The sequence below is a fragment of the Pteronotus mesoamericanus genome, unplaced genomic scaffold (genome assembly GCF_021234165.1).
Source record: "Pteronotus mesoamericanus isolate MK-2021 breed Mesoamerican mustached bat unplaced genomic scaffold, CSHL_Meso_final contig_20, whole genome shotgun sequence".
NCBI lineage: Eukaryota > Metazoa > Chordata > Mammalia > Chiroptera > Mormoopidae > Pteronotus > Pteronotus mesoamericanus.
Window position 1 is genome coordinate 61568682 of NW_026555085.1, and position 24995 is coordinate 61593676.

General features: G+C 37.0%; 1 protein-coding gene across 1 annotated transcript; it reads left to right on the forward strand.

The window, feature by feature from the left end:
* The first annotated feature begins 43 nt into the window (after positions 1-43).
* QRSL1 (glutaminyl-tRNA amidotransferase subunit QRSL1) lies at positions 44-24995 on the forward strand. Its single transcript, XM_054569778.1, has 11 exons — positions 44-178; positions 7816-7975; positions 8292-8390; positions 9429-9525; positions 12033-12209; positions 15538-15713; positions 15802-15914; positions 17713-17905; positions 18428-18545; positions 21247-21452; positions 23813-24995. Exons 1-11 carry the CDS (start codon positions 155-157, stop codon positions 24028-24030), a joined length of 1581 nt encoding a protein of 526 aa, XP_054425753.1. The 5' UTR covers positions 44-154; the 3' UTR covers positions 24031-24995.

The following is a 24995-nucleotide window of genomic DNA, read 5'->3' on the forward strand; positions in this document are numbered from 1 at the left end:
TCGGGTTGCAATCCGACCAATGGAAGTACTCGGTGCTGAAAGGTTCCGTGACGAGCAAAGATGGCTGCGCCCATGTAATACCGGGAGCGGCTGTTGACCTTTCTTATTCCTCTTGTCACCTGGCCCTTGTAGTGGCAGGCTGGGCAGGAGGACCATGCTGGGCCGGACCCTCCGAGAAGTGAGTGAAATTGGCTGCTGAGGGACCAGGGAGGTCAGAAAGATTCGCGGAGTCCGTGGACATGGAGTCCCCGGGTCTGACCACGCATCTCGGTCAGCCTTGTTGCCTCCTACCTTGGAACTGGTTGGGGTTTTTGACCTGTGGGTCTTTAGGCTGTATTGTTCATACCGGTTCCGGAGTTAGGACCTCAGGAAGGGAGACTTCTCTACCGCAGAGCCGTGGGGTGGAAGTGTACACCGGCTTCTCAATTAGATGTTTGCTCAGGCTGGTTCAGGCCTCGATGCTCTTACAGGGGCCCTGCCGTGTAAAAGGGATTTCTGGGTTCCCCTCCGCCTCTCTCTTCTGGCCTCGACACTCATTTGATGCAGTTCTAAGGAGCCCAGCAACTCTGCCCCTTGCAAAAGGCAAACTAAGGATTTTGGCTCCACCCCTCCCTCTTCAAATATTCATTCTCTAGGCTTTAACTACCCCTAAGATACCAATGATTCCTTTACACTTATCTCAGTTTCCTGGACGGCATTTTGTAGTTCTAGGTTATATTTGTGAATGGCTTCTGGACATCTCTTCCAAATGTCCCATAAGCTTCTCAAACTCAATTTAACCAAAGGTGACTTCCATCATTGTAACAGGACCACCTCTTACCTCTCAACCTTCATATTTAAAAAAAAAAAAAAATCTTGACTTCTGAATTCATAATTGTCTCTTGTTCATGGGACAACCGTTATCCTATTTGCTCTTAGATTATTCTTCATCTATAATATCCAATAAATCACTAACCCCTGTTAATTCTGTCTTGAAATTGTGTCTAGAATCTGTTCTCTCGCTTTATCCCTGCTGTTTAACTCAGGTTTCTGTGCTTCCTGGCCTAGATCTCTCAACCTTTATAGCTGTCTGCCAGCTCACTGCTATCAGAATCACTTCTGGCCCTTGTTAAAACTAAGCTGTGTCCCAATGAGGCAGATCTGTGTGGGACGGCCCATAGTATATGGTTTAACCAAGGCTCCAGGTGATTCTGCTGGTAGGTAGGGGCTGAGGACCTACCATGCTTTCTGTCTTCACCTGGAGAGTCTTTTCTTCCCACCTGGCAGCCTTTCAGAGGGCTGTAAATTACAAGAACTTTTTAAGTCCACAAGCTTTAAATAATAAACAGTTCTTCCCCAAAATAACTATTGTTTTATCATTTCAATTGCATATGGCCTTTACTATCAATAAGGAATCCTGTTTGCTCTTTAAAAAAGAAACTGAAAACCTGTTTTAAAATGAAATACAACTGAAAAATATGGTATTTTTTTTTTCTGTTCTTTTTCTCTTCAGCTACACCATTTTTGGGCCACCCCTTCCTCGTGTTGTTGAGTGAGCCGTCATGAGAAACAGCTTTTAGGGGAACTGACCCGTGGGCAGGCAGGAGGTTGCCTTGGCATGATTGCTTTCAATTAATCACTCCTTTAACAATTATTTATTTGTTATATGTAAAACATTATTTGGTGGTTATTTTCCAAACCCAAAATATATCTTTTGTCCACCCTGTATTTTCTTCACATCATTGTATCATTTCCCCAAATGCTACCAATTAGGGATTAATTTGGTGCACATTCTATTTTAAATATGTAAAGATGCCTGGAAAGGCTGACTGATTTATTCATCCATTGTTGTAAATTATAATAGTTCTATCAACTGTCTCTCTTTCATCACACTCTAGTTCAGATAGTTGTTTGAAGAAAGGGAAATTTTGCCGGAGAGGAAATTAAGAGGAAGGGCTAGAAACTGGATTTTTGAGGCAATTTGGGATACCTAAGTTAGGGCAACAGAGGAGCCCTGGGAGGAAGAACTAAAAAGAGTTGAAATGCCAAATAGGAGGTAAAACTCCTATTTGTGAATTTTACCCAGGTACATTCAGGAAGTGGGGGAATCTTTTACCTTCCTTTTTTGTTACATGACGCCACTGCTTCTATGAACCAGACACCAAGCTAATATTATTAATTCAATGGGCTTCTTGGGAAGGGGGGTCTAGCCTAACATTTAATTATTGTCCTGTTGGAAAACTGATTCCAGATTTTAAATAACTCTGTTATTCATTCATTTAACTATTATTTATTGAGCACCTCTGTGTTCCAGACACTGAGGATTAGTGTTAAAGACAGAAGCTCCTGCCCTCATGATACCTACACTATTATGGGAAACCAGGCATTAAATACATTTTTTAAGTAAATAATACAATTTCATGTAGTATTAAGTGCTATGAAGAGAGATTAAGCAGGCTATAGTGTGAGAACTAATTGGGGGAGCTGGACGTTTTAGCTAGGAGCTGGGGAAGTTTCCCTGACTGAGTGGGTGATATTTAATAGAGACCTGAAGGATATGAAGCATTAGCTCTGGGAAGATCTAGGTGAATAGTGTTTCAGGCAGAGAAAACAATAAGTGCAAATACTCTGAAGCAAGAGCAGGATTGACACGTTCAAGGGACAGCAAGAAATCCAACATACCCAGAAAGAAATGAATGAGGAGATGGGTGGCAGATGAAGTTAGAGAGATTAGCAGAAGCCAGACGCAGAGCCTTTTAGGTCACATTAAGAGGTGTGGGTTTTATTCTGAAAAGTTATCAGTTTGTGGACATGATCTAGTTTAAAATGTAAAAAGCTCCTCGGGCTACTGTTAAGGACTATGGTCTATAGGAAAGCAAGTGAGGAAGAATGAAGGCCAATTAGGAGGCTCTTGCACTGGCAAGAGATGAGTGCAGCATTGATACGGTGGTGGGAGTAGAAGTAATGTGAAGTGAGCATTGCTTTTTAAGTTAGGACTTACCAGTGGATTGGGGTATGGAGTGTAAGGGAAGGAGAAGAATTAAGGAGGATGCTTGAGTTTTTGGCCTGGACAACTGGGGAAAAAGGTAACATTTATCAAGATTTTGAAAGACTCTTAAGGGAGCATGTTTGAGATTAGAAGGTTATCAAAATTTCTTTTCTGGGCGTGGTAATTTTGAGATGCTTTCTAGATAATCCAAGTGAAGATGTCAGTTAAGAAGGTGGATGCAGGAGTATGGAGGTCAAGAAAGAGGCTAGGTATGAGGCTATAAATTGGCAAGCGTACAGAAGATGATTAAAGATATATGACTAGATGAGATCCCCTGGGCAGTTGAGTATAGAAGAAGGCCTAAAACTTCCTAGCATTTAGAGGTCAGCAACAGGGAGCAGTACCAGCAGAAGAGACTTAAAGGGATGTCCAGTAAGGCAAGAGGAAAACCAGGAGGTGTCCTGAAATACAAGTGAAGTGCTTCAAGGAGAGAGTAATCTCTTATGTTGGATAATGCTGGACTGAGCAGTGACTCCTGGATTTAGGACTGTGGAGGTTGCTGGTGATCTTGACATGCTATTTTTTGGAACAATGGAGGCAGAAGCATGAATGTTAAATGAGTCTATTAGAGACAGTACCAGTCAACTGTCAACTCAGCTTTCAAGGGCTCTTCTATACCTTGAGATTTATCCAGACATTTTTTTTTAAAGATTTTATTTATTTATTTATGTCTAGAGAGAGGGGAAAGGAGAGAGAAAGAGAGGGAGGGAAACATGGATATGAGAGAGCAACACAGATTGGCTGCCCCTCTTACGTGCCCAACGAGGACAGAACCTGCCACCTAGGCATGTAGCCCGGTTTGTGGGGTGACGCCCAACCACCTGAGCCACACTGGTCAGGGCAAAACATGTTTTAAAAGATAGTTGTTTTCCAAAGTGCTCTTTGTAAAGTTAATAAAATGTTCTCCACTTTGTTCTAGAAGAGTAAATGCCGTCACCCCTTGCATAGAAAATTGTAGAATACAGTGGTCCAGTGCATGGGCGTTGGAAACAAGAACAAGTTTGGTTGAATCCCAGCTCTGCTATTTTCTAGCTATGTGATTTTAATCTGGAACTTTATCAATTTATCTGTAAAATAGAAATAATAATATCAGCCCCTTAGTGTGGCTGTAAAGAGTAAATGAAATATAAAGCATCTAGGATAATGCTGAGGGCTAAGTACTATTATTAACACTAATTTTGTTACAGGGAAAAAATTACTAGGTTATATGTATTTATAATTTTCTCTTCCCTTGGTTTATAAAAAGAGTGGTTTCCTGAGGAAGATTTCTTAATTTTTCCAAGAAGGTATGTTATTACTTTTTTATTGCTGAATAATTAGTATCCAGGGGTGTCCAACCTTTTGGTGTCTCTGGGCCGCATTGGAAGAAGAGTTGTCTTGGACTGCACATCAAATACATTGTGACAGGTAATCACAAATAAAATCTCATAATGTTTTAGTATATTTATGATTTTGTGTTGGGCCGCATTCATAGCCATCCTGAGATGTATGCGGCCCACGGGCTGCAGGTTGGACACCGCTGGTACTATAAACTTTTCAGCTTAAATTGACACAGTCTTACACACACATACATACACACACAATCTTAACATCTTACAGTTTTGTGGGTCAGGAGTCCAGGAAGGAAGTAGCTGTGGTCTGTGCTTAGAGTCTCATAAGACTGAAACCAGAGTGTCAGCCAGGGCTGCGGTTTCATCTTAAGTCCTCACTGGTTGTTGACAGAACCTGTTTCCTTGCCATATTAGGACTGAGGTTCCCATTTTCTTGCCAACTATGGGGGCAATGGAGTAAATGGGCTTAAGGGCCCGAAGATGCGGGATAACCAGAAATGAGGTTTGGGAGGTAACAGATATATTGGTAACGATGTAGCCTGGGCCGTGACCATGTGAGTTGGTCATGGGGGTGAGGTGAAGGAAACGTTTGTGTAAAGTGAGGTCAGGAACTGAAAGGCCAGAAGTCAGTGTACATGACTTGAAGTTTGAATTAGTCAAAAATAGCAACAAGAGCCATAGTGAAGAGTACAGTGAGCCAGCTGCTAAAATCTTCAATGAATGAAAAGGAGTAGTAGGAGACTTGGTGTAGTACTGTACTACACCAATGAGGGTAGTGCAGTCACCTCCAAGGCCTGTGCTCCAGGTGAGCTGCGGTTTTGGAAGTAGAGGGACGAGACAGGCATTAGGACGGCTGCCCACACATTCTTCCCTCCTCCTCTGGACTCTGGTACGTGGTGGGTAGGAGCTGAAACAGCCATCCCTTGAGAAAGCTGCAGGAGAAGCAATGGCCTCAAGGAAAAGCCTAGTTTCTTTTAGAGGAAAGAAGTGCCAGAGAGAATTTGTTCTTTAACAAAAAGGTTTATATTGGGTTGGCCAAAAAGTCCGTTACATTTTTTTTCTGTACCACGGCTCTAGTAGTACTTAGTTGTCTTCCAAGCAATTTTGTTAGATTGTATTGTAACAGCTGTCATATCAGCGTACTTTTTTTAAAAACTTACCAAAATTGGTAAATTTTTGTGCGGCTATTTTAATATTAAAGATGGAAGAAGACATGCAACATTTTTAGCTTATTATGCTTTATTATTTCAAGAAAGGTATGAAACTCACTGAAACTCACAAAGAGATTTGTGCAGAGTATGGAGAAGGTGCTGTGACTGATCAAACGTATCAAAAGTGGTGTGTGAAGTTTCTTTGTACTATTGACATTTTGAGCAAATAATTCTTTCCTGTGGGGCTGCCGTATACATTGGAAGATGTTTAGCAGCACCCCTGGCCTCTACCCACTATAAACCAATAGTGGGAGATAGCCAGCATACTCAAAGTATCCAAATCAATTAAGTTATTGGTGAAAATAAAGAAATGTGTCTTTCATTTTATGGAAAAAATGTAAAGGACTTTTTGGCCAGCCCAATATTTGATTTCATCCTGTATTCAGATATGACATCTTTAGTTTTGTCCCAGGAGAGCTGTACTATATATATCTCATATTCCTTATGCTCAGTCCATCCTAGCTCATTAGCATCTTTGTTTTCATTTCTCTTCTCCAATTCCCTTACTGATTTTCTCAAATCTGGATTTCCTAAAAATGGTCCAAACGAAGATTAGCACCATTTAAAATGAGTGTTTCTAGGCAATCTCATTTCTTTCAGCTGTCACTCCTTTCATCCTCATACTAGTTGACTAACCACAAAGCAGCTTGAGGATAGTGGGCATTAGGGGAGTTGGGGAAAAGGAGGAGAGAAAGTGGCAGACATAATTTCCCTAATTTTTACAACTTTGCTGTGGGATAGGCCTGGCTATACAGCTCTCTGTCTCTTTAGCTTTGAGTGTTTGCTAGTTCTGACTCTCTAGTTGCCAGCCTATCACTTTCTCCTTTCTTCTTACTCCATATTTACAATATTAGAATACACTGCTCTTTTTGTTTCTCCCCAGCTCTTTTCTTATAAAGATTTCATGTTTCATTCAAACCACTGAACAGAAATATCTCTTCTTGCTATTAGGTTACCTCCTTTAAGTCACGCCCTGCTGCCTCTTTCCCTCCTGAGCCACTCCCCCAGCCTCCGCAGGGCAGTCCCTTCCTCCTCTTGTCCATCCGCATTAGGTCCTCTCAGTGCCTGTTCCCACCGCATGTCTCATTTAAAACCCTCAGCCCTTAGTGCACTACTGCTTTGATGACTGATGATTTACTCAACAGCGGAGAGCAGGTCATTTGCAGATTTTCCTCCAAATGCAAACTCCTGTTGCTTGATGTATTTAGGACGTGAAAAAACGGTCAACTTAAAGGACAACTTAAGCTTCACTAATGCAGAGAGAAATGGTGAAGGAGCGTATTACCTCTACCCTTTGCTATTTGTGTGGCTTTGGACAAATCACTTAACCTCTCTGAGTTTCTTCATCTCTACAGGAAGTTAATAATACCTAACTGCTGTGGTGGTTCAAGGGTTAAATGAAGTAATAATGCATGTAAAGCCAACAGCAGCACCTGGCTCTTGGTAAATACTCAATAAATATTCTTTCCCATTCCCCTTATCTCTGAGTGCCCATCTTATCCAACTCTTTCATATTATCTCCAAAGATTAGGTATTATCTTTGGCTCTTTGTTATTCCTTTATCTTACCTGATAAGCATGTATAGTTATTACTGCTGTAGGTAGTATTAAATAATTATCACCTCACCTCAGGCTTCACTTACTATCAATATACAGGTTCCAGTCACTTGAGTATAGTTTATTTTAATGTTTTCTCTACCAGTCTTGCTAATACAGCAAAGACAGGATTTCAGAAAAGTTTGTTTGCTTTTTAATCCATATTTTCTAAGCATTCCTCTCAACGTGTAATGGCTTTTGCTTGAGTTCTCCAATAGATATAAAGATCTATTTACTAAAGGTCATTTATTCAGAGCCATAAAGTCCTGTTCTGCCTTTTCTAGTTTACGGACTGCCTGTGTTGCAGGCAGGCTACTCTCTGGACAGCCTACCTTCACCCATGCCGAACCTCTGCGTCTCCTGGCCAGGATGGTTTACCTAACCCTCTGTCTTGTTTGTTCAAGGCTGACTTAGAAGCAAAGTGACTCAGCTAGGCCTATGAACGTGGTATCCTCCAACCCATCTTCAGGCTGATCAAGTTGTTACCCTGGTTCACCACACGATGTGTGGAGTCGATGGGTTCTCTTGGTTTTGAATCTAAGCCTTACTTCAAAATTTTATACTTTAACCACTGTATCTGCTGACCTCAGTGTAATATTTTAAAGTTGTGCTGACTCAGCAAAGCTTTTTTTGAATTGGTTATATCACAGGTTTCTGTGGCACTGAAACAAGGCCAGATTACTCCAACTGAACTCTGTCAGAAATGTCTCGCCCTTATCAAGAAGACCAAGTTCCTAAACGCTTACATCACTGTATCAGAAGAGGTGGCCTTAAAGCAAGCTGAAGAATCGGAGAAAAGGTATAAGAAAGGTAAATCACTTTGAATTACACTTAATTGTTACATCCTTAGAGAAAGAAGTTAATTGGATGTAGCAGTCTCCATTTGGCAAGTGAGTCTTTTAACATAAAACATTCCCTTATTTTAAGAACTTGCCATGAGGTATAATAAAAACGAGGCGATTTGACATGTGATGCTTTATGATGCCCAACTGCAATAATTTTTAACATGGATTTTATTTCTGAAGAAGTATCTTTTCCAAGAACTAATAGTTATGATAACAGCTAGAATTAATGTGTTATATCTTGAACTAAATACATCTTCTGTTCTGTGGACCTTTTAACACAGGTCACTCACTGGGGGAGTTGGATGGGATCCCTGTCGCAGTAAAAGACAACTTCAGCACGTCGGGCATCGAGACAACCTGCGCATCAAACATGCTGAAAGGTAGAGTTTAACTGGTCACAGGATTAATAGTTTTTTAAAAATAAGAGTTTTTTAGTTTCAATTAAAGCTAAGACACTAAAGCACCAAGATATTCTCAGACTAATTATATCTGCAGAGGAGATGCTTAGAATGGAACATTACCTTTTTACTATTTGTTCTTTCAGAATGCAAAATTACCCTTTCGAGGTAAGCCAGCTTAGTGGATGAATCTTCTTTAGGAAATTTTAGACACAACAGATCACCGCAAGCACACGAAGTGACCTCTGACTCCCACTTGTTGATAGCATGGGAATAAGTATGAAGTGGCTGTCGTTACCCCTCTCTTGAGGATGGTGTGAGGATTCGTTAGCATGTACTCTCCCAGGTTTTGTTTCCTGACTCCTCTACCTCTTACATCATTATACTTCTCTGAGTATTGTATTGCTTAGTTATATTCTTTACAGTTTAGTAAGTCAAAAAGGAATCATGTTTATCAAGATGTTTGGGTCCTAGGAAGAAAATGAAATGGAAAAAGGTTATTTGGAATACTACATACTAAAAGTAATATTCTGAGGTATGTGCCTCAGGTTCCTCAGATAGATAGACTGTTTTTAATTATTTTGGAATTTACACGAGACAGAGAAAATTTATTAAGTGTAATTCAATAAAAATGTATTTCTGACTGGAAATGGATACAAATTACTGTGATATAGCTTCATCTGAAAAGAAAAAGTCAAGTATAATGAGCAAAAATATGATTCGTGATTAGTTTCAAATGAATTGGGTACCTCTCTGTAATTCAATATTTTGCAGTACTAACTGTTAAAGTCAATGTTTTTAGATTATAAAATAGTATATGTGGCCTGTCTTTGGAAAACATAGCAGCTAGCAGTAGAAAAAATTAACTTTTGGAAGAAAGTACAACCTACCAGTCAATTTAGGAATAATTAGCACATGTCAATACAAATTGCTTAATTGAAGATTAAAATCTTGTTTCTTTAATATGATTTAAATGTTCACTGTTCTTTCCTATAATAAAAAGAACTGAATTTTTTTTAGGTTATATACCACCTTATAATGCCACAGTAGTTCAGAAGTTGTTAGATCAGGGAGCTCTACTAATGGGAAAAACAAACTTAGACGAGTTTGCTATGGGGTAAGTAAAATTGAAATTCTTTTCTCTTGTATCTCTCATCTGTGTCTTTAATTTCATTATCTAGAAAAGTAATGTGATTTTTTTGAGGACTCTTATGCCAGTTTCTCAGTCCCTCTGTGAGATTATGTTCTGCTGTCTAATAACTATATGGTCATATCTTGTTTTGATTTTAGTTTGCCTTTCCCTGATAACTAATAATGTTAAACATCATGTGTTTTGCCACCTATATATCTGAAGAACCTATTCAAATCTTTTGCCCTCCACCTTTTTTTTTTAATTGGGTTGTTTGTCTTATTGAGTTGTAAGAGTTCTTTTATATATGCTGGATTCAAGTCCATTACCATACAGTGATTTGCAAATATTTTCTGCAAATCTCTGGCTTATCTTTTCATTGTCTTGGCACTTAGTAAATTACATGTTGAATGGACTTATCCATGGGCGTAAACTAAAACATAGGTTATTAGGACATGTCCTTGAACAGCCAGTCAAAATGTGTCAGCAGTGAGGGAGAAGTGAACATCATGCGCCTCAGATGGGATTCCCTGAGAGGACCACACCATCATCTGTGTGATTTTCCAGCTGAGAACGTCTAACCTAAAGTAATAACAAGAAAACAAAAGACAGATCTTGAAATAAGAAACATTCTATTAAATGTCACTATCAAGAAACAAAGAAAGGCTTTGAAAATGTTCCAGATTAAAAGAGGCTAAAGGACATACAACCTAAAATTTACAGAAGAAAACATAGGAGAAAATCTTTGTGTCTTTGAGTTAGGTAAAGATTTCTTAGGTAAAGATTTCTTTGAGTTAGGTAAAGATTTTCATGTAAAATGAAAAATTGATAGATTGTACTTCATTAAAATTAGTAACTTCTATACTCTGAAATACGCTGTTTAAAAATGAAAAAAGCTACAGACTGAGAGAAAATATTTGCAACACATATATCTGAGACAGAACTGGTATCCAGTATATATAGAACTTTTCCCAACTCAGTAATAAGAAAACAACTCAATTTTTTTTTATCCTCACCGAAGTATATATTTACTGATTTGAGAGAGAGAGAGAGAGGGAGAGAGAGAGAGAGAAACATCAACATGAGAGAGAAACATTGATTGGTTGCCTCCCATATGTGCCCCAACCAGGGATCGAACCCACAACCCTTGGTGCACAGGATGACACTCTGAACAACTGAGTTACTCGGCCAGAAAACAATTCAGTTTTTTTAATGGGTGAAAGATGTAGGTAGACATTTCACTAAAGAAGATATACAGTTGACAAATAAACAAATAAAAAATGTTTGACAGTCATTAGGGAAATGCAAAATAAAAACACAACTAGATGCACCTATTAGAATGGCTTAAAAGATGACAATATCAAGTGCTGAGGAGGATGCAGAGCAATTGGGTTTCTTATACAATGCTGGTAGGGAATTCAAAATGGTAAAACCATTTTGGAAAATAGTTTGGTGGTGTCTTACAAAGTTAAACATTCATTTACCATATGACCCAACAATCTCAGTCCCTGGTATTTACCCAAAAGATGAAGACTTATGTTTAGACAAAAGCCAGGGCCTTTCAGTACAATATTTATTGTGGTTTTATTCAAATTGCTAAAAACCGAAAATAACTCAGTGTTCATTGGCTGGTAAATGATTTAAAAAGGCTTAAGTGACAATGACAACTAAATGCAGTAGCTAACTCTAGACCTGGGAGGATATCAAATGCTATAAAGAACATTATTGGATCAGCTGACAAAATTGGGTTATGTGTATTAAATTAGATAAAAGTTTTCCATTTATATTAAATCCACTGAGATTGATAACTGTACTCTGGCTATATAAGAGATTACCCTTAGTCTTAGGAAACATGTAGCGAACACATACTAGAGTATTTAGAAATAAAGGGCCATGGCAATATAATTTACCCGTAAATGGTTCAGAGAAAAAGAGGTGTGTGTGAGCACACAGATGATCAAACAAATGAGGTAAGATGTTAACAATAGGCAAATCTGTGTAAAGGGTGTAAAGTGTTTTTTATACTATTTTTATTTTTGTAATTTTTCTGTAAGATTGAAATTATTTCAAAATTTTAAAAATAACTTATTAGCATTCCACTTATAATGCTTTTCTTAAAACTTCTGATTAAAAAAGGGATTCCTTCAAAAAAACTGTTTACTATTAACTGTTAGAATGTTTGTGACACTCTTCTACTGGAACACCTTAATTTACAAAGAAAATCATCTTAAACTGAATTAGATGACCAACTGGGATAAAAATCTTCATTTCTTAGCAGACTAGTTTTCTCTACTTTCCATCACCAATACTCTTACTTTCCATCTTCCACTTCCTCAACCATCTAATTAAAGAAAGCTGCGTCTAAGCAGGCTTCCTACCTATTCCCATTCAATGTACAGTGGATTATACAGTGTCAGAAGCAAATAATCAGGAGATGACATTTTCACATAACATGAAAGCTTTATTAAGTATATTGTTTCACTTCTTCATCTCAGATCTGGGAGCACAGATGGTGTATTCGGGCCAGTTAAAAACCCCTGGAGTTATTCAAAACAGTACAGAGAAAAGAGAAAGCAGAAGCCCCATGGTGAGAATGAGGATTCAAACTGGCTCATAGCGGGAGGAAGCTCAGGAGGGAGTGCGGCAGCTGTCTCAGCGTTCACGTGCTTCGCGTAAGATATCCTATCCATGTGTACTTCAAAACCCGACGTAATACAAATAGTCATAAACTATGGGCAAAATCCAACAATAGGGAAGCTCATGCCTTGGTGTTTTTACTTTTTAGTGAGTTATTTGTGTTCAACAGTATATCAAAAGTATATCTTATAAATACACTCAACTATACTTTACACTTAAGTGCATTTTATACATTCAACCTTAAGATAACATTTAAAATCTTCCTGTATAATATCTGATTCTCTTAAAAACAAGATTTTTGGATCTACAGAATAAACCAGTTAGCATAAGTGGACCTCATTGAATTTCATTTTTTAAATAATTTATTTGGTGTCTGCTTACTGATTGTACAAATATTAGAGACTAATAGTACCATGGCTTTAGCTGAATGCTACCGAGCTAAATTGTTTGCTATGATTTATCCTTCAGCTAATTCTGCCTTTGCCCTCCCCCCCCCAAAAAAAGAAAGAAAGAAATGCTCCTAATATGTGTCAATAAAATATTTAAAATAGTGTTTTCATCACTCAGCAACTAAAAATGTATATCAGTAAGTAAAGGTTTTTCAAGTGTGTGGGGAGCTGATTTGTTAACTGTCATACTTTATATTTTGAAAGCATCAGTCATGCTTTACATCTTAAGTTCCACTTGTAAAGTATTTCTTAACCACCTATTGAAGAGTAAATAAATACTGCTATTATTACATCTATCTCTCTTTATCCACTGAAACTAAGTTCTTTCAGGGGCATTGCAAGCAATAATTTATTTATATTTTTTAAAGCTATGGAGATTTAGACTCTACATATTTTTTGTTGTTGTTTCCCTGAAATCTTGTTAACAAGTAAAACCATTTCATCTCTGTGAAATTTTATAGCACTGCATTAATATTAATGAGAGTTCTGGTAAGTTAGGACTGCCAAATTAGGTGCTCTTTTCTATCCTCATCACTCCACTTAGTGCTTATCTTTCTGAATGTGCTTTGAGAAGATGGCATTTTGACACATAATTTCTATGGAAATGTAAGTTTTACTTGTACATAGCCATCAGTGAATCCTAATAAGAAAATGTATCCTTTTAGAAATTGTAAAAGCAACAGCCTGATTTTGTGGCTCAAATGGACTTGACAAGAAAGGCAATCTAATTTGCATATTCTGGACAACACAAGGGCCACGTGACTGGTAGGAGCCTTGCTCAGTCCGAAGCTTCACTCTGGATGTAGTCAGGAGAAGCACAGACCCAGGGTAACTCCAGAATGAAGGAGTTCCGAACTGTCAAGTGCTCTGCTTTGTTCCCCGCACCGCGCCTTTTGATTCATTCCTTCTGTAATAGTTTTTAAAATTGGAAGATTCTTGGAATACTCTGCACCACTAAAAAGAATGAGCTAGAGCTCTAGTGATGTGGAAAGTTATCTCAGATACACTGTTAAGTAGAAAATAAATTGCAACATTGTATGTATAATATGTCCTTATTTTTATTAGAATAATTGTATATGTATATATAGGCTAGGGAAAACTAGGTTTACAATTGTGAGTACACAGAACAGACTGTATTCTTGTTTTATTATTTATTAATTATTGTTTTATTTTCCATATGAACTGTAAACCTACTTTTGTCCCACCCTGTATGTTAGTTGCATGGAAGTGTCTAGATGAATGTATAGCAAAATTAATATCTGGATTTTTATGGCAGTAGTAATTATAAGAGAAATCTTACTTTATGAATATCATAAAGTCACAGAATATTTTAACCTTTGAGGTAGGCATGTACACCTTTCTAATCAGAAAAACCTTTTTTCGGAAACAGTTTTTTTTAATGTTTTTAATTTTTAATTGTAAAATATATATAACAAAATTTACCTTCTTAACCATTTAAAAAAAAATGTTTATTGATTTTAGAAAGAGAGGGGGAGAGAGAGAAACATCAGTTGGTTGCTTCCCATGCGTGCCCTGACCGGGGATTGAACCCACAAACTAGGTATGTGCCCTGACCAGGAATCAAACCCCCACCCTTTTGGTGTTCGGGACAATGCTCCAACCAACTGAGCCACACTGGCAGCCACACCGGCCAGGGCCATCTTAACCGTTTTTAAGTATGCAGTTCAGTAGTATTAAATACATTCACATTGTTGTGCTGCCGATCTCCAGAATTTTTTCATTTGCAAAACTGAAACTCTATACTTACGAAACAACAGCTTTCCATTTGCCTGACCCTCATCCCTAAAGCTCCCGGCAACCACTGTTCTACTTTCTGTCTCTATAAATTTGACTATTCTAGGTATCGCAGATAAGTGAAATCAGGCAGTTTTTGTGATTGACTTATTTCACTTAGCCTCATGTCCTCAAGGTTCGTTTTTGGGGGGGGCGTGTTTTAAGGAAAAGCATATGCTCAATGGCTAACTGGGCAAAACAACAAACAGACACTTCATAGTGGGTAATGTAAATACAAATAAACATGAAAATTATTTTAAAATATACACTAACAGCGATTTTCAGTTATCACTTTAATCATATTTAAGAACTGCTAATACTCAGTGAAACATAATGAACCGTTAAACATAATCTGATTCACTTTAGTTGGGAGTATAAATTGACATAACCTTTCTGACACATAATTTGACAGTATGCATTAAGAACCTATAATAACAGGCAGACTCTTTGGCCCATTAACTCTGCTTCTTGGAAGCTAACCTAAAAAATAAAGAGACATATAAGCAAAGATTTATGTGTAAAGGTGTTTATTACAAAGTAATTTATTATGCAGTATTATCCTAGTTGGCAACAACATGATGTTTAAATAAATTAAAATACATTTCTATCCATAATTCTAAATGGGATAGCAGAAGGGATGTATCTGAATTTCTAGAAAGGGTATGCTTAGTTGGTAAAAGCACAATGTAAAATTCCCATTTAAGGAAGGTATAAGATTTGTATGTATATTGATAAGAGAATGTACATTAAAATATTTGATAGAGTATAATATACATTTTAAACTTTCAGTAATTTTAATGACATAATAAAAGGCTCATGATAAGCAAAAAAGAGATTAAAGCTTATGATTACACAGTGACCTGAACTATGAAAGATAAATGCATTTTAAAGAAGACTTGATGTTAATATGCCAAATATTAACAGTGTTTGCCTCAGGATGGTGGAATATTTTGTTACCTCTTACCCTTTTCTGTATTTTAAGAATTCTCTGAGAGGAGCATGTTTTACTTTTGTATAATCAGGGTTTATACAGTTTAAAAATGTACATTTAAAAAGGTATATTCCAAATGTAGTTAGTGATTATGTCATTCTTTTAAAGATAATTCTATTTAAATTTCAGGGCTTTAGGATCAGATACAGGAGGATCGACCAGAAACCCAGCTGCCCACTGTGGGGTTGTTGGTTTAAAACCGAGCTATGGCTTAGTTTCTCGTCACGGTCTCATTCCCCTCGTGAATTCAATGGATGTGCCCGGAATCTTAACCAGATGTGTGGATGATGCAGCAGTTGTGTTGGGTATTGATATGATTCCATGTAGTTTTAAAATATTATAATTTCACTGTAAAACGATATGTCTGTCACTCACAAGCATTTCCCTTTACAGGTGTACTGGCTGGGCATGACTGCAAAGATTCCACCACAGTACAAGATCCTGTTAAACCATTTACGCTTCCCCACTTGACAGATGTGAGCAAACTATGTATAGGAATTCCGAAGGTAATGCTTCCCTTTCATTACTTTACAAAAAATACTGTCAAGTGAAGTACAGTGCATAGATTTGGGAAACGGTCTGGTTGGGTTTGAATCCCTGCTCTGCCGCTTTTACTAGCTATGTGCCCTGAGCATGTGACCTAATCTCTCTAAGATCAATTTCCAATCTGTAAAATGGAGATAATAATAGTGTTGATTTCAGAGAGTGCTGAGGTTTGAATTAGATATTCATCATGGGCATGTAATGTAAGGCATGGTGACTATAGTTAAAAATACTGTACCCCTTATTTGAAAGTAGCTAAGAGAGTAGATCTTAAAAGTTCTCATCACAAGAAAAAGAAAACTAATGGGACAGATGTTAACTAGACTTATTGTGATCATCATTTCTTAATACATACAAATATTGAATCATATTGTACACCTGAAACTAATATAACATTATGTTATATATCAATTACAACTCAATAAAAATAATTAGATAGTCATGTTAAGCAAGGATCTGTAGGAATTTTCTGTAAAGTTTCAATTAGTAAATATTTTAGGATTTGTGGGCCATGCAGTCTTTGTCATAAATACTTAACTCTGCCACTATAGTATAAAAGCAGTCATAGATCATATGTAAACGAAAGAGTGTGGCTATGTTCTAATAAAACTTTATTTTCAAAAATAGCTAGCAGGTCACATCTGACTGATGGGTTATAGTTTATTAATTCCTGCTGTAAAAGACAGAGCTCCGAGATATATATTGCATAGTAAAGGATCAATTAATGTTACCGATATTACTATTATGATTTGTATTATTACTACCTTTATTACAGTAGCAATTGAGTAATTCATACATGAAAGTAAATATATTAAATTACTGACCTTTACTTTTTTTTTTTAATTTTAAGCTTGGCAATAATTTTTGGGGTAGTTTTTTGTTGTGGGAGACTGTTCTATACATTGTGAGATGTTTAGCAGCATCACTGCCCCCACCCCTGGAGGTAGCGCCCCCACCACACCACAGCCCCACAACCAAAAATGTCTGCAGGCGCCATTGATGTCCCCTGGTTAAGAGGAAGAGGGTATAATTGCCCCCAGCTGAGACTGTTGCTGTAGATAAATACCATTTTCTTTAAGATCTTCTAGTAAGGTAATAGCTGTGTGTTCTTTTAAGGATTTAGAACGCAGGTTGTAGAAACACACCACAGACCTACTTTGGAAGCCTAGATCCTCTGTTTATCTGCTATTAATATTAGTAAAGTTACTTAACGTCTCTAGCCTCAATATTTTTTATTAATAAAATGAAAGACAATGCCTGCACCGTAGGATTGTTAAAAGTATTAAATTAGAAAACCTTTGAACACCATCTAGCAGAGGACCTGATATGTAATGAACATTTAACAAATACAGGGTCTGGCGCAAGTAAGGCCTGCTTGAGTGTGGCTGGTAGAGTAATAATATGGGTGTAATAATTTATAATTTTAACTTGAACATGTCACCTAAAATGTCACATGATATACTTGAGTGTGATGGTTATGTTACAGAGTTACATGCTTATGATTTTGTAATAAAAAAGGGGCATTTGTGCCAGACCCCATGTAATTTCTTCAACCACATCTCTAATATTGTTATATCCAGCTCGTATCTAGTACTGTACATGTCATGCCATGAACACTCTTAAATTAGTTCAATCTTTCTGGTTACCTGCTAGCAATTTAATCAAATTTTCTAATGTATTGCCAAAGGCCCTGGAGTACAAATTTTTATAAATTTTCTATACAGATATTCTAATTACTGTTTTTTAACTTTTTCCAATAAGGAATATCTTGTACCAGAATTATCCAGTGAAATACAGTCTCTTTGGTCCGAAGCTGCTAAACTCTTTGAGTCCAAGGGGGCCAAAGTAATTGAAGTGTCCCTGCCCCATACCAGTTATTCAATTGTTTGCTACCATGTATTGTGTGCATCAGAAGTGGCATCAAATATGGCAAGATTTGATGGGCTTGAATATGGTAAGATGGCTCTATTTTGGATTTTTAAGGTAGTTGTCTCACCATTTGAAAGATTCACTTATTAGTGACCCAAAAAAATAAAAACATTGCCCAAGATAATATTAATGATTTAGAGAATAAATCAGTGAATCCTTTGTTATTTTAGCATTATACTTACACTATTCATCATTAATATCTCTGTCTGTTTGGTTCACCTTTCTGGACTGAATACCTTGAAGGGACAGTAGCTTATTTTTGTATTCTCTGTCTGTCTAATATAGTACTTAGCATATAGTGAATGCTTAGTAGACATTTGAATGAACGAATGCACAAACAAACAAGGGAATGAACAAACGATATTTCCCTCTTGGTTATTTTCTTCTCTCCCCTTGATTCCTGACTGGTCAGTCAGTCACAAGGTAAATAAAGAATTAAGGGCACTCTCCAACAATTTAAGCATTGATCACAAATGTGAATCTAGGTCTGCCTTTCAGCCAGAACTGAACTTCCTTCAAGTAATGTTTCTCTCTCTTTTGTTTTCAGGTCACAGATGTGACATTAATGTGTCTACTGAAGCCATGTATGCTGCAACCAGGCGAGAAGGCTTTAATGATGTGGTGAGAGGAAGAATTCTCTCAGGAAACTTTTTCTTATTAAAAGAGTAAGATTATTAGTGTAGGAATATTCCCCATTCTTAAAAACTCAACAGTAAAGCAGTGGCAGGTCCTATGCATTGAGGTATTTGCTAAAGAAGGAAAATCCTGTGACTTGAATTAGAAATCATAATTAAAGGTCTGTTTATGGTACTTTTGGTTCCTGGTTATTCCAAAACAAACAAAAAATAATTCATGTTCTAGTTAAATGATAAATACAGACTAAGTAAGAAGGCTTGAAGGATTTTGTCCTCATTAAATGTCCTCTGACTATTATTGCCACACAGGCTTATTGCTGTTAGAGCCTTAAGTAGGAAGTTACATTGAAAAATTTAGTGAATCTATTAGGGAAATAGAAGAGAAAACTAAATAGGGAAATTGATTCACTATATCTATCTATCTATATATATATATATATATAGATATAGATATATATCTGTTTGCTCCAAAAAGAATTCTAACTGGCAAACTATGTGTGCCAGGGCTGGGGGAAATGGGGAGATGTTGGTCAGAGGTATAAACTTCCATTGCTAAGATGTACAAGGTCTGGGGATCTAATGTACAGCATAGTTACTATAGTTAAGAATACTGTATTATAAACTTGAAAGATGCTAAGGGAGTAGATCTTAAATGTTCTCACCACACTCAAGCAAACCCTTGCGTTCTCTGTGCTGCTTTCTCCTATCCAATACTCTGCTCTGGCAAACTGTGGCTGTGGGCCTCCCTGAACTTCTGATCTAGTTCTCTTTAACTGAAAACCCCCTCCCCTTGCCCCTAAACTCTGTTTAGTTTCCCCCTCTCAAGGCTGAGGCCTAGAAACTGCCTCCAGGTGTTATTCTGGGGCAGTCAAAACACTTCACTTATTCATTTCCCTCTTCTCAGAGCTCCCTCTTCTGAATGCTGTTGTCTAAGGCCTGAAAGTGGTGGTTCCATTTTGTCTTGTTTTCTAGGTGTTTAACAGGGCAGAGTAAGTCCCATTCCTATTACTGCATCATTGATGGAAGCAGAAGCTCTGCTTTTGAACCATATTTAAAGGAGGAAGAAATTTAATAGAAAACAAATATTTGTTCTTTTATAAAATTCAGGTTTGGGGAATGCTATTAATACATTATTCTAGCCATCAACTGTTATTGTTTAAATTACAAGTGATGCCTGCATTCATCTCTCTACATAGAACATGTGATCAAATGATAGTATGGACATTGTTATTTCTATAGCATTCTTTTAGGGTAAAAAAGATTCCACATTTTTATCTCATTATGTTTGGTCTGCAGTAAGACTAGAGTTGTGATACCCATTTTTACAGATGAGGAAATTGAAGTTAGAATGGATAGTACTTTTGCCAGCCTTCATTAGTAGCTTCAGGAGGATTTAAAGAGCATTTTCTTTTTCTCTTTCTTTGCATGATTGACTTATAGTAACACCTATGTCTGGCTAATTTATTAATCGCTTCAGTAAAGTAAACATCTTTTCTTGAATTGCACATTTCCATCCTGTGCCCATCCGTCAAATACAGAATTACAAACACAGCATACTTTCCCCACTTTCTTTTTTTCTCTTTTTTTATCTTTATTATTTTTTTACATGACCATTTAGTCCCCGTATACCCCCTCCCACCAGCAGTCACCACCCTGTTGTCTATGACCATGTATCCTTTTTCCTTTTTGCTCATTTCCTCCACCCCTTAACACCCCCCGCCCCCCGCCAACCACCTATGGCCCTCTCTCCATTTTCCTTGTTAGTTCAGTTTGTTCATTAGATTCCACATATGAGTGAAATCATGTGGTATTTGTCTTTCTCTGACTGGCTTATTTCACTGAGCATAATGTGCTCCAGGTCCAGCCACACTGTTACAAATGGTAAAATTTTCTTCTTTTTTAAAGCCAAGTAGTATTCCATTGTGTAAGTGGCCCATTGTTGTTTTACGCACTCATCTACTGATGGACACTTGGGCTGCTTCCATAACTTGGCGATTGTAAATAATGCTTCATTAAACATAGGGGTGCTTATTTTCTTTCAAATTAGTGTTTTGGGTTTCTTCAGATATACTCCCAGAAGTGGGAATACTGGGTCAAAAGGCAGATCCATTTTTGATATTTTGAGTATCTCCATACTGCTTTCCTCAGTGGCTGCACCAATCTGCATTCCCACCAACATGCAAAAGGATTTCCCCTTTCTCTGCATCCTCACTTGTTTGTTGTTTCTAGAGCCTGTTTCCTAGTGTCTAATTCTGATGGATGTTAGAATTTTGCAAAACTTCAGAATCCTTATAATAATTAGTTATAATTATAGTATAGATGAAATAATACGTTATAATAGAAAGAGTATTGGAATGAACCTCTAGGGATCCAGTTCTAGTCCTTCCTCTAACCACCACCAATCTCTGTAACCTTTGTAAAATCCTTTAATTATTATACTTGGTATTCCTCACTTGAAAATGAATGTTCTGGTTTAATGGTGTCTCTGGAAGTGTTAATATTTTGTGATTATATTCAGAATTGCATCAGGTAGTGAGTTACATTACAGATCTACAAATTTTGAATAACATCACAGTTGAATAAAAGTCACTTTTAATTGTTATTAGGTATCTACATGGTGCCTGCTCATAAAGACCAAGAACCCAATGATTCTTAACAAGCCTCATGTATGAGAATTGTTCAAGCAAATAACAAAAAGCCCTTAAAATTAAGCATCTATTCTTTTCCACAGAAACTATGAGAATTATTTCGTCAGAGCACAGAAAGTGAGACGACTCATTGCTAATGATTTTGTGAATGTTTTTAACTCTGGAGTGGATGTCTTGCTCACTCCCACCACCTTGAGTGAGGCAGTACCATATGTGGAGTTCATCAAAGCGGACAACAGAACCCGAAGTGCCCAGGGTGACATTTTTACACAGGCTGTAAATATGGCAGGTGAGGATTCCTCAAGACCGTTCTGGTTTTCTTTACATTCATAGGTAGGCACCCTGCTCTGCAACTTAGGTTCTAGCTAGATTGTTTCCTAAAGCAATTGCTGGTCCTAGAATGCTTAGAAAGGTGTGTGGGTGTGCGCGCACACGCGTACTAGTGTGTGTGGAGTGCTTGTGCACAGGCACCACGTACTAGTATTCACCATGCACACGTATTCAGAATCAGTCCAGTTAGCAGCATATTTTTTAACTTTTATTTAAAAAATTTTCAAACCTACGTACAAAAAAGTTGAAAAGTAGTGTAATGAATACCCATATGCCCTGTGCCTGGATTCATCCTTTTTAACTTTTTCCCTCATTTGCTTTTTTCCTTCCTTTCTTTCCCACTCTCTCCATCTCTCTCTCTACACATGCACACATATGCACACACACACACACACACACACACACTCACTGTTTTTAGCTGAATAATTTGAAAGTTTCAATGTCATGACACTTCACCTTTATCATGAATCTTTTAAGAATAAATACATTCTCCTATATAACCACAATTCCATGATCACACCTAAGAAAACTAATATAAATACAATAATTTGCCAAATATACTCTACTTTTCAATCTTCTCATTTTAAATTTAAATAAATTTTCTGAATTAATTAAAATGATCAACTGTACCAAAAGTGTCTTTTATAAGTTGGCTTTGCCCTGATATATATTTTTGTTTATGACGTCTTTTTAAATTCCTCAGTTCTCTATGTTTATTTAGAACCACATAAGACTGTTATTATTTTTATTAAATCATCAAACATAATGTAGACCACTCAAAAGGAAATGGAAGGTCTATTGTGCTCACCTCTACTTTTGCTTACTGTTTTTATTTCTCCCTGATGTATGAAGATCCTTTATTTTATCGTATTCTTTCTGCTTAGAGAAATGCCTTTAGCCATTCCTTCATAGTAGGTTTGTTGGCAACTAATTCTCTTTGCTTTCTTTTCATTTTTAAAGATTATTTTTACTATACATAGGATTCTGTTTTGACATTTCTTTTCTTTAGACTTAAAAATTGTGCTACTTTCTTCTGGCCTGCTTAGTTTCTGATAAGAAACTCCCCCCCCACACACACACCTTTTGAATTTTTCATTTTAGTGACACTGACTTTTGTCACGGGTTTAGTTCGCTTGTCCTGTAGGATGTCCCCCCCCACAATCGGGATTGTCAGATTGCTTCCTTGTGATTGGGTTGAGTGACACATGTTTGACAGAAATACTACATGCTCTTCATATCAGGGAACAGTAACAATTTGTTCCACTTTTGGAAACTAAGTTGAACCCTTGCTTAGGGAGTAACTGCAGATGTTTTCCTTGTAAAGTTACAGTTTTTCTTTTTATTAGTTATATGCATTTGGTGAGGTGGTACTTTGAGACCATGTGAATATTTATTCCCCAATAAGCTCAAACCCAGTTTTAGTATCCATTGATGCTTCTTGCCTGAATTATTACCTAGAGAATTGCAATATGCTACTTTTTCTAATTATATCATTCCTTCTATATATATTAGTTAGCAGTCTTTAAACAATAGCTTTCCCTTTTTGAATTCAATGTATTATAAACAATTACTATCATTGTTGTTTTTGGTGACCAAATTGTCCCAGATTTAGGCAACAGAAGCCCCTCCAGCTTGCACGAATCCTTTAGATCTGTCCCCATTAATTTTTGAAAACTTCCATATTTTATGGCATAATAATATGTCCCAAGACTTTATACACTCTCTGCCCCAAACCAGGAATTAAAACTCCCATGAGCTACTATTTCCTTCTATTTCTCATCTAACAAATTGGAGAAATTCATTAGTTCAGCAATATACTCTATTGGCAAGACTGTAAAAAAATACAAAACTCATTTTGCTGATGGGAATTCAAAACGGTACAACTTTTTTGATGGGGAATTTGGCATTATCTAATTACATATTTATTTATCCTTTGATGAAGCAATCCTCTTTGTCTGAGAAAGTTTGAAGAATACCAGAAAGCAAGGTGATTTACTAGGACATAGTGTTAAATAGCTAAGGACTGGAAACAGCATAAATTTCCAACCATAGAAGAATGGTTGAATGAATTCTGGTAAACCCACATAATGAAATAGTATGCAGCTATAAAAAGAAAAGGAGACCTGCCTGATAACAGTGATTTTCAATATAAACTGTTAAGTGAACAAAGGAAGATACAAAAGCATGTATATCATATCATTTTTGTTATTTTTTTTAACCTTTTTCTGTCATGGATCTACTAGCACTGGAAAGTGGAAGAGGTCCCAGCTTCTTAGGATGGGGAATTAATCAGGTAATGGGTTTCTTTCTCTTACTCAGGATTGCCAGCAGTGAGTGTCCCTGTGGCCCTCTCAAACCAAGGATTGCCAATAGGACTACAGCTTATTGGACGTGCTTTTTGTGACCAGCAGCTTCTTACAATTGCCAAATGGTTTGAAAAACAAGTACAATTTCCTGTTATTCAACTTCAAGAAATAATGGATGATTGTTCATCAGTCTTTGAAAATGAAAAGTTAGCTTCTGTTTCTCTAAAATAGTAGTGATAAATATATCATGCAAATTAAAATGACTTAAATATTTTATGTTCTAGAAAAGTCCAGTGATCTTGCTAAGTTCTTGTAACTTGGTTCATTGTCAACATAGTCGTACTTTGGAATTACTTTTTAAAATTCTTGTGATATAATTAATTATAAATAACTTGCCAGCATTTACTAAGCATCTGCTAAATGCCAAGTACAGGATTTATGCTATAGCACAAGACACATGTTCCTGAAAAATAAATTTTGCAGAAACGTTCATTAAAAAGAAAAGAGCTAAACAAGATGAACCTAAAGAGGCCCATACCAAGACACACCATAATTAAAATGCAAAAGGTAAAAGATAGAGAATCTTAAAAGCAGCAAGAGAAAAGCAGTTAGTTGCACACAGGAAAGCCCCCATGAGACTGTCAGCTGATTTCTCAAAAGAAACTTTACAATCTAGAAGAGACTGACAAGAATATTCAAAGTGATGAAAAGCAAGGACCTACAACCAAGATTACTCTACCCAGCAAAGCTATCATTTAGAATCAAATGGCAGATAAAGAGCTTCCCAGACAAGAAAAAGCTAAAGGAGTTCACCACCAAACCAGTATTATATGAAATGTTCAGTGGTCTTTAAGAAGAAGATCAAAAATATGAAAAATAAAAATGGCAATAGATATTTATCTACCAATAATTGAATCTAAAAAACAAAATAAACAAGCAGAACAGAAACAGAATCATAGATACAGAGAATGTTTTGATTGTTGCCAGACAGGAGGGGTGTCAGGGGGATAGGCAAAAATGGTGAGGGGATTAAGGAGTACAAATTGGTAGTTAAAGTATAGTCATGGGGATGTAAGGTATAGCATAGGAAATGGAGTAGCCAGAGAACATATATGCGTGACCCGTGGACATGGACAACAGTGTGGGGATGGCCTGAGCGAGTGGAGGGGGTGCTGGGTGGAGGGGGGCAATGGGGA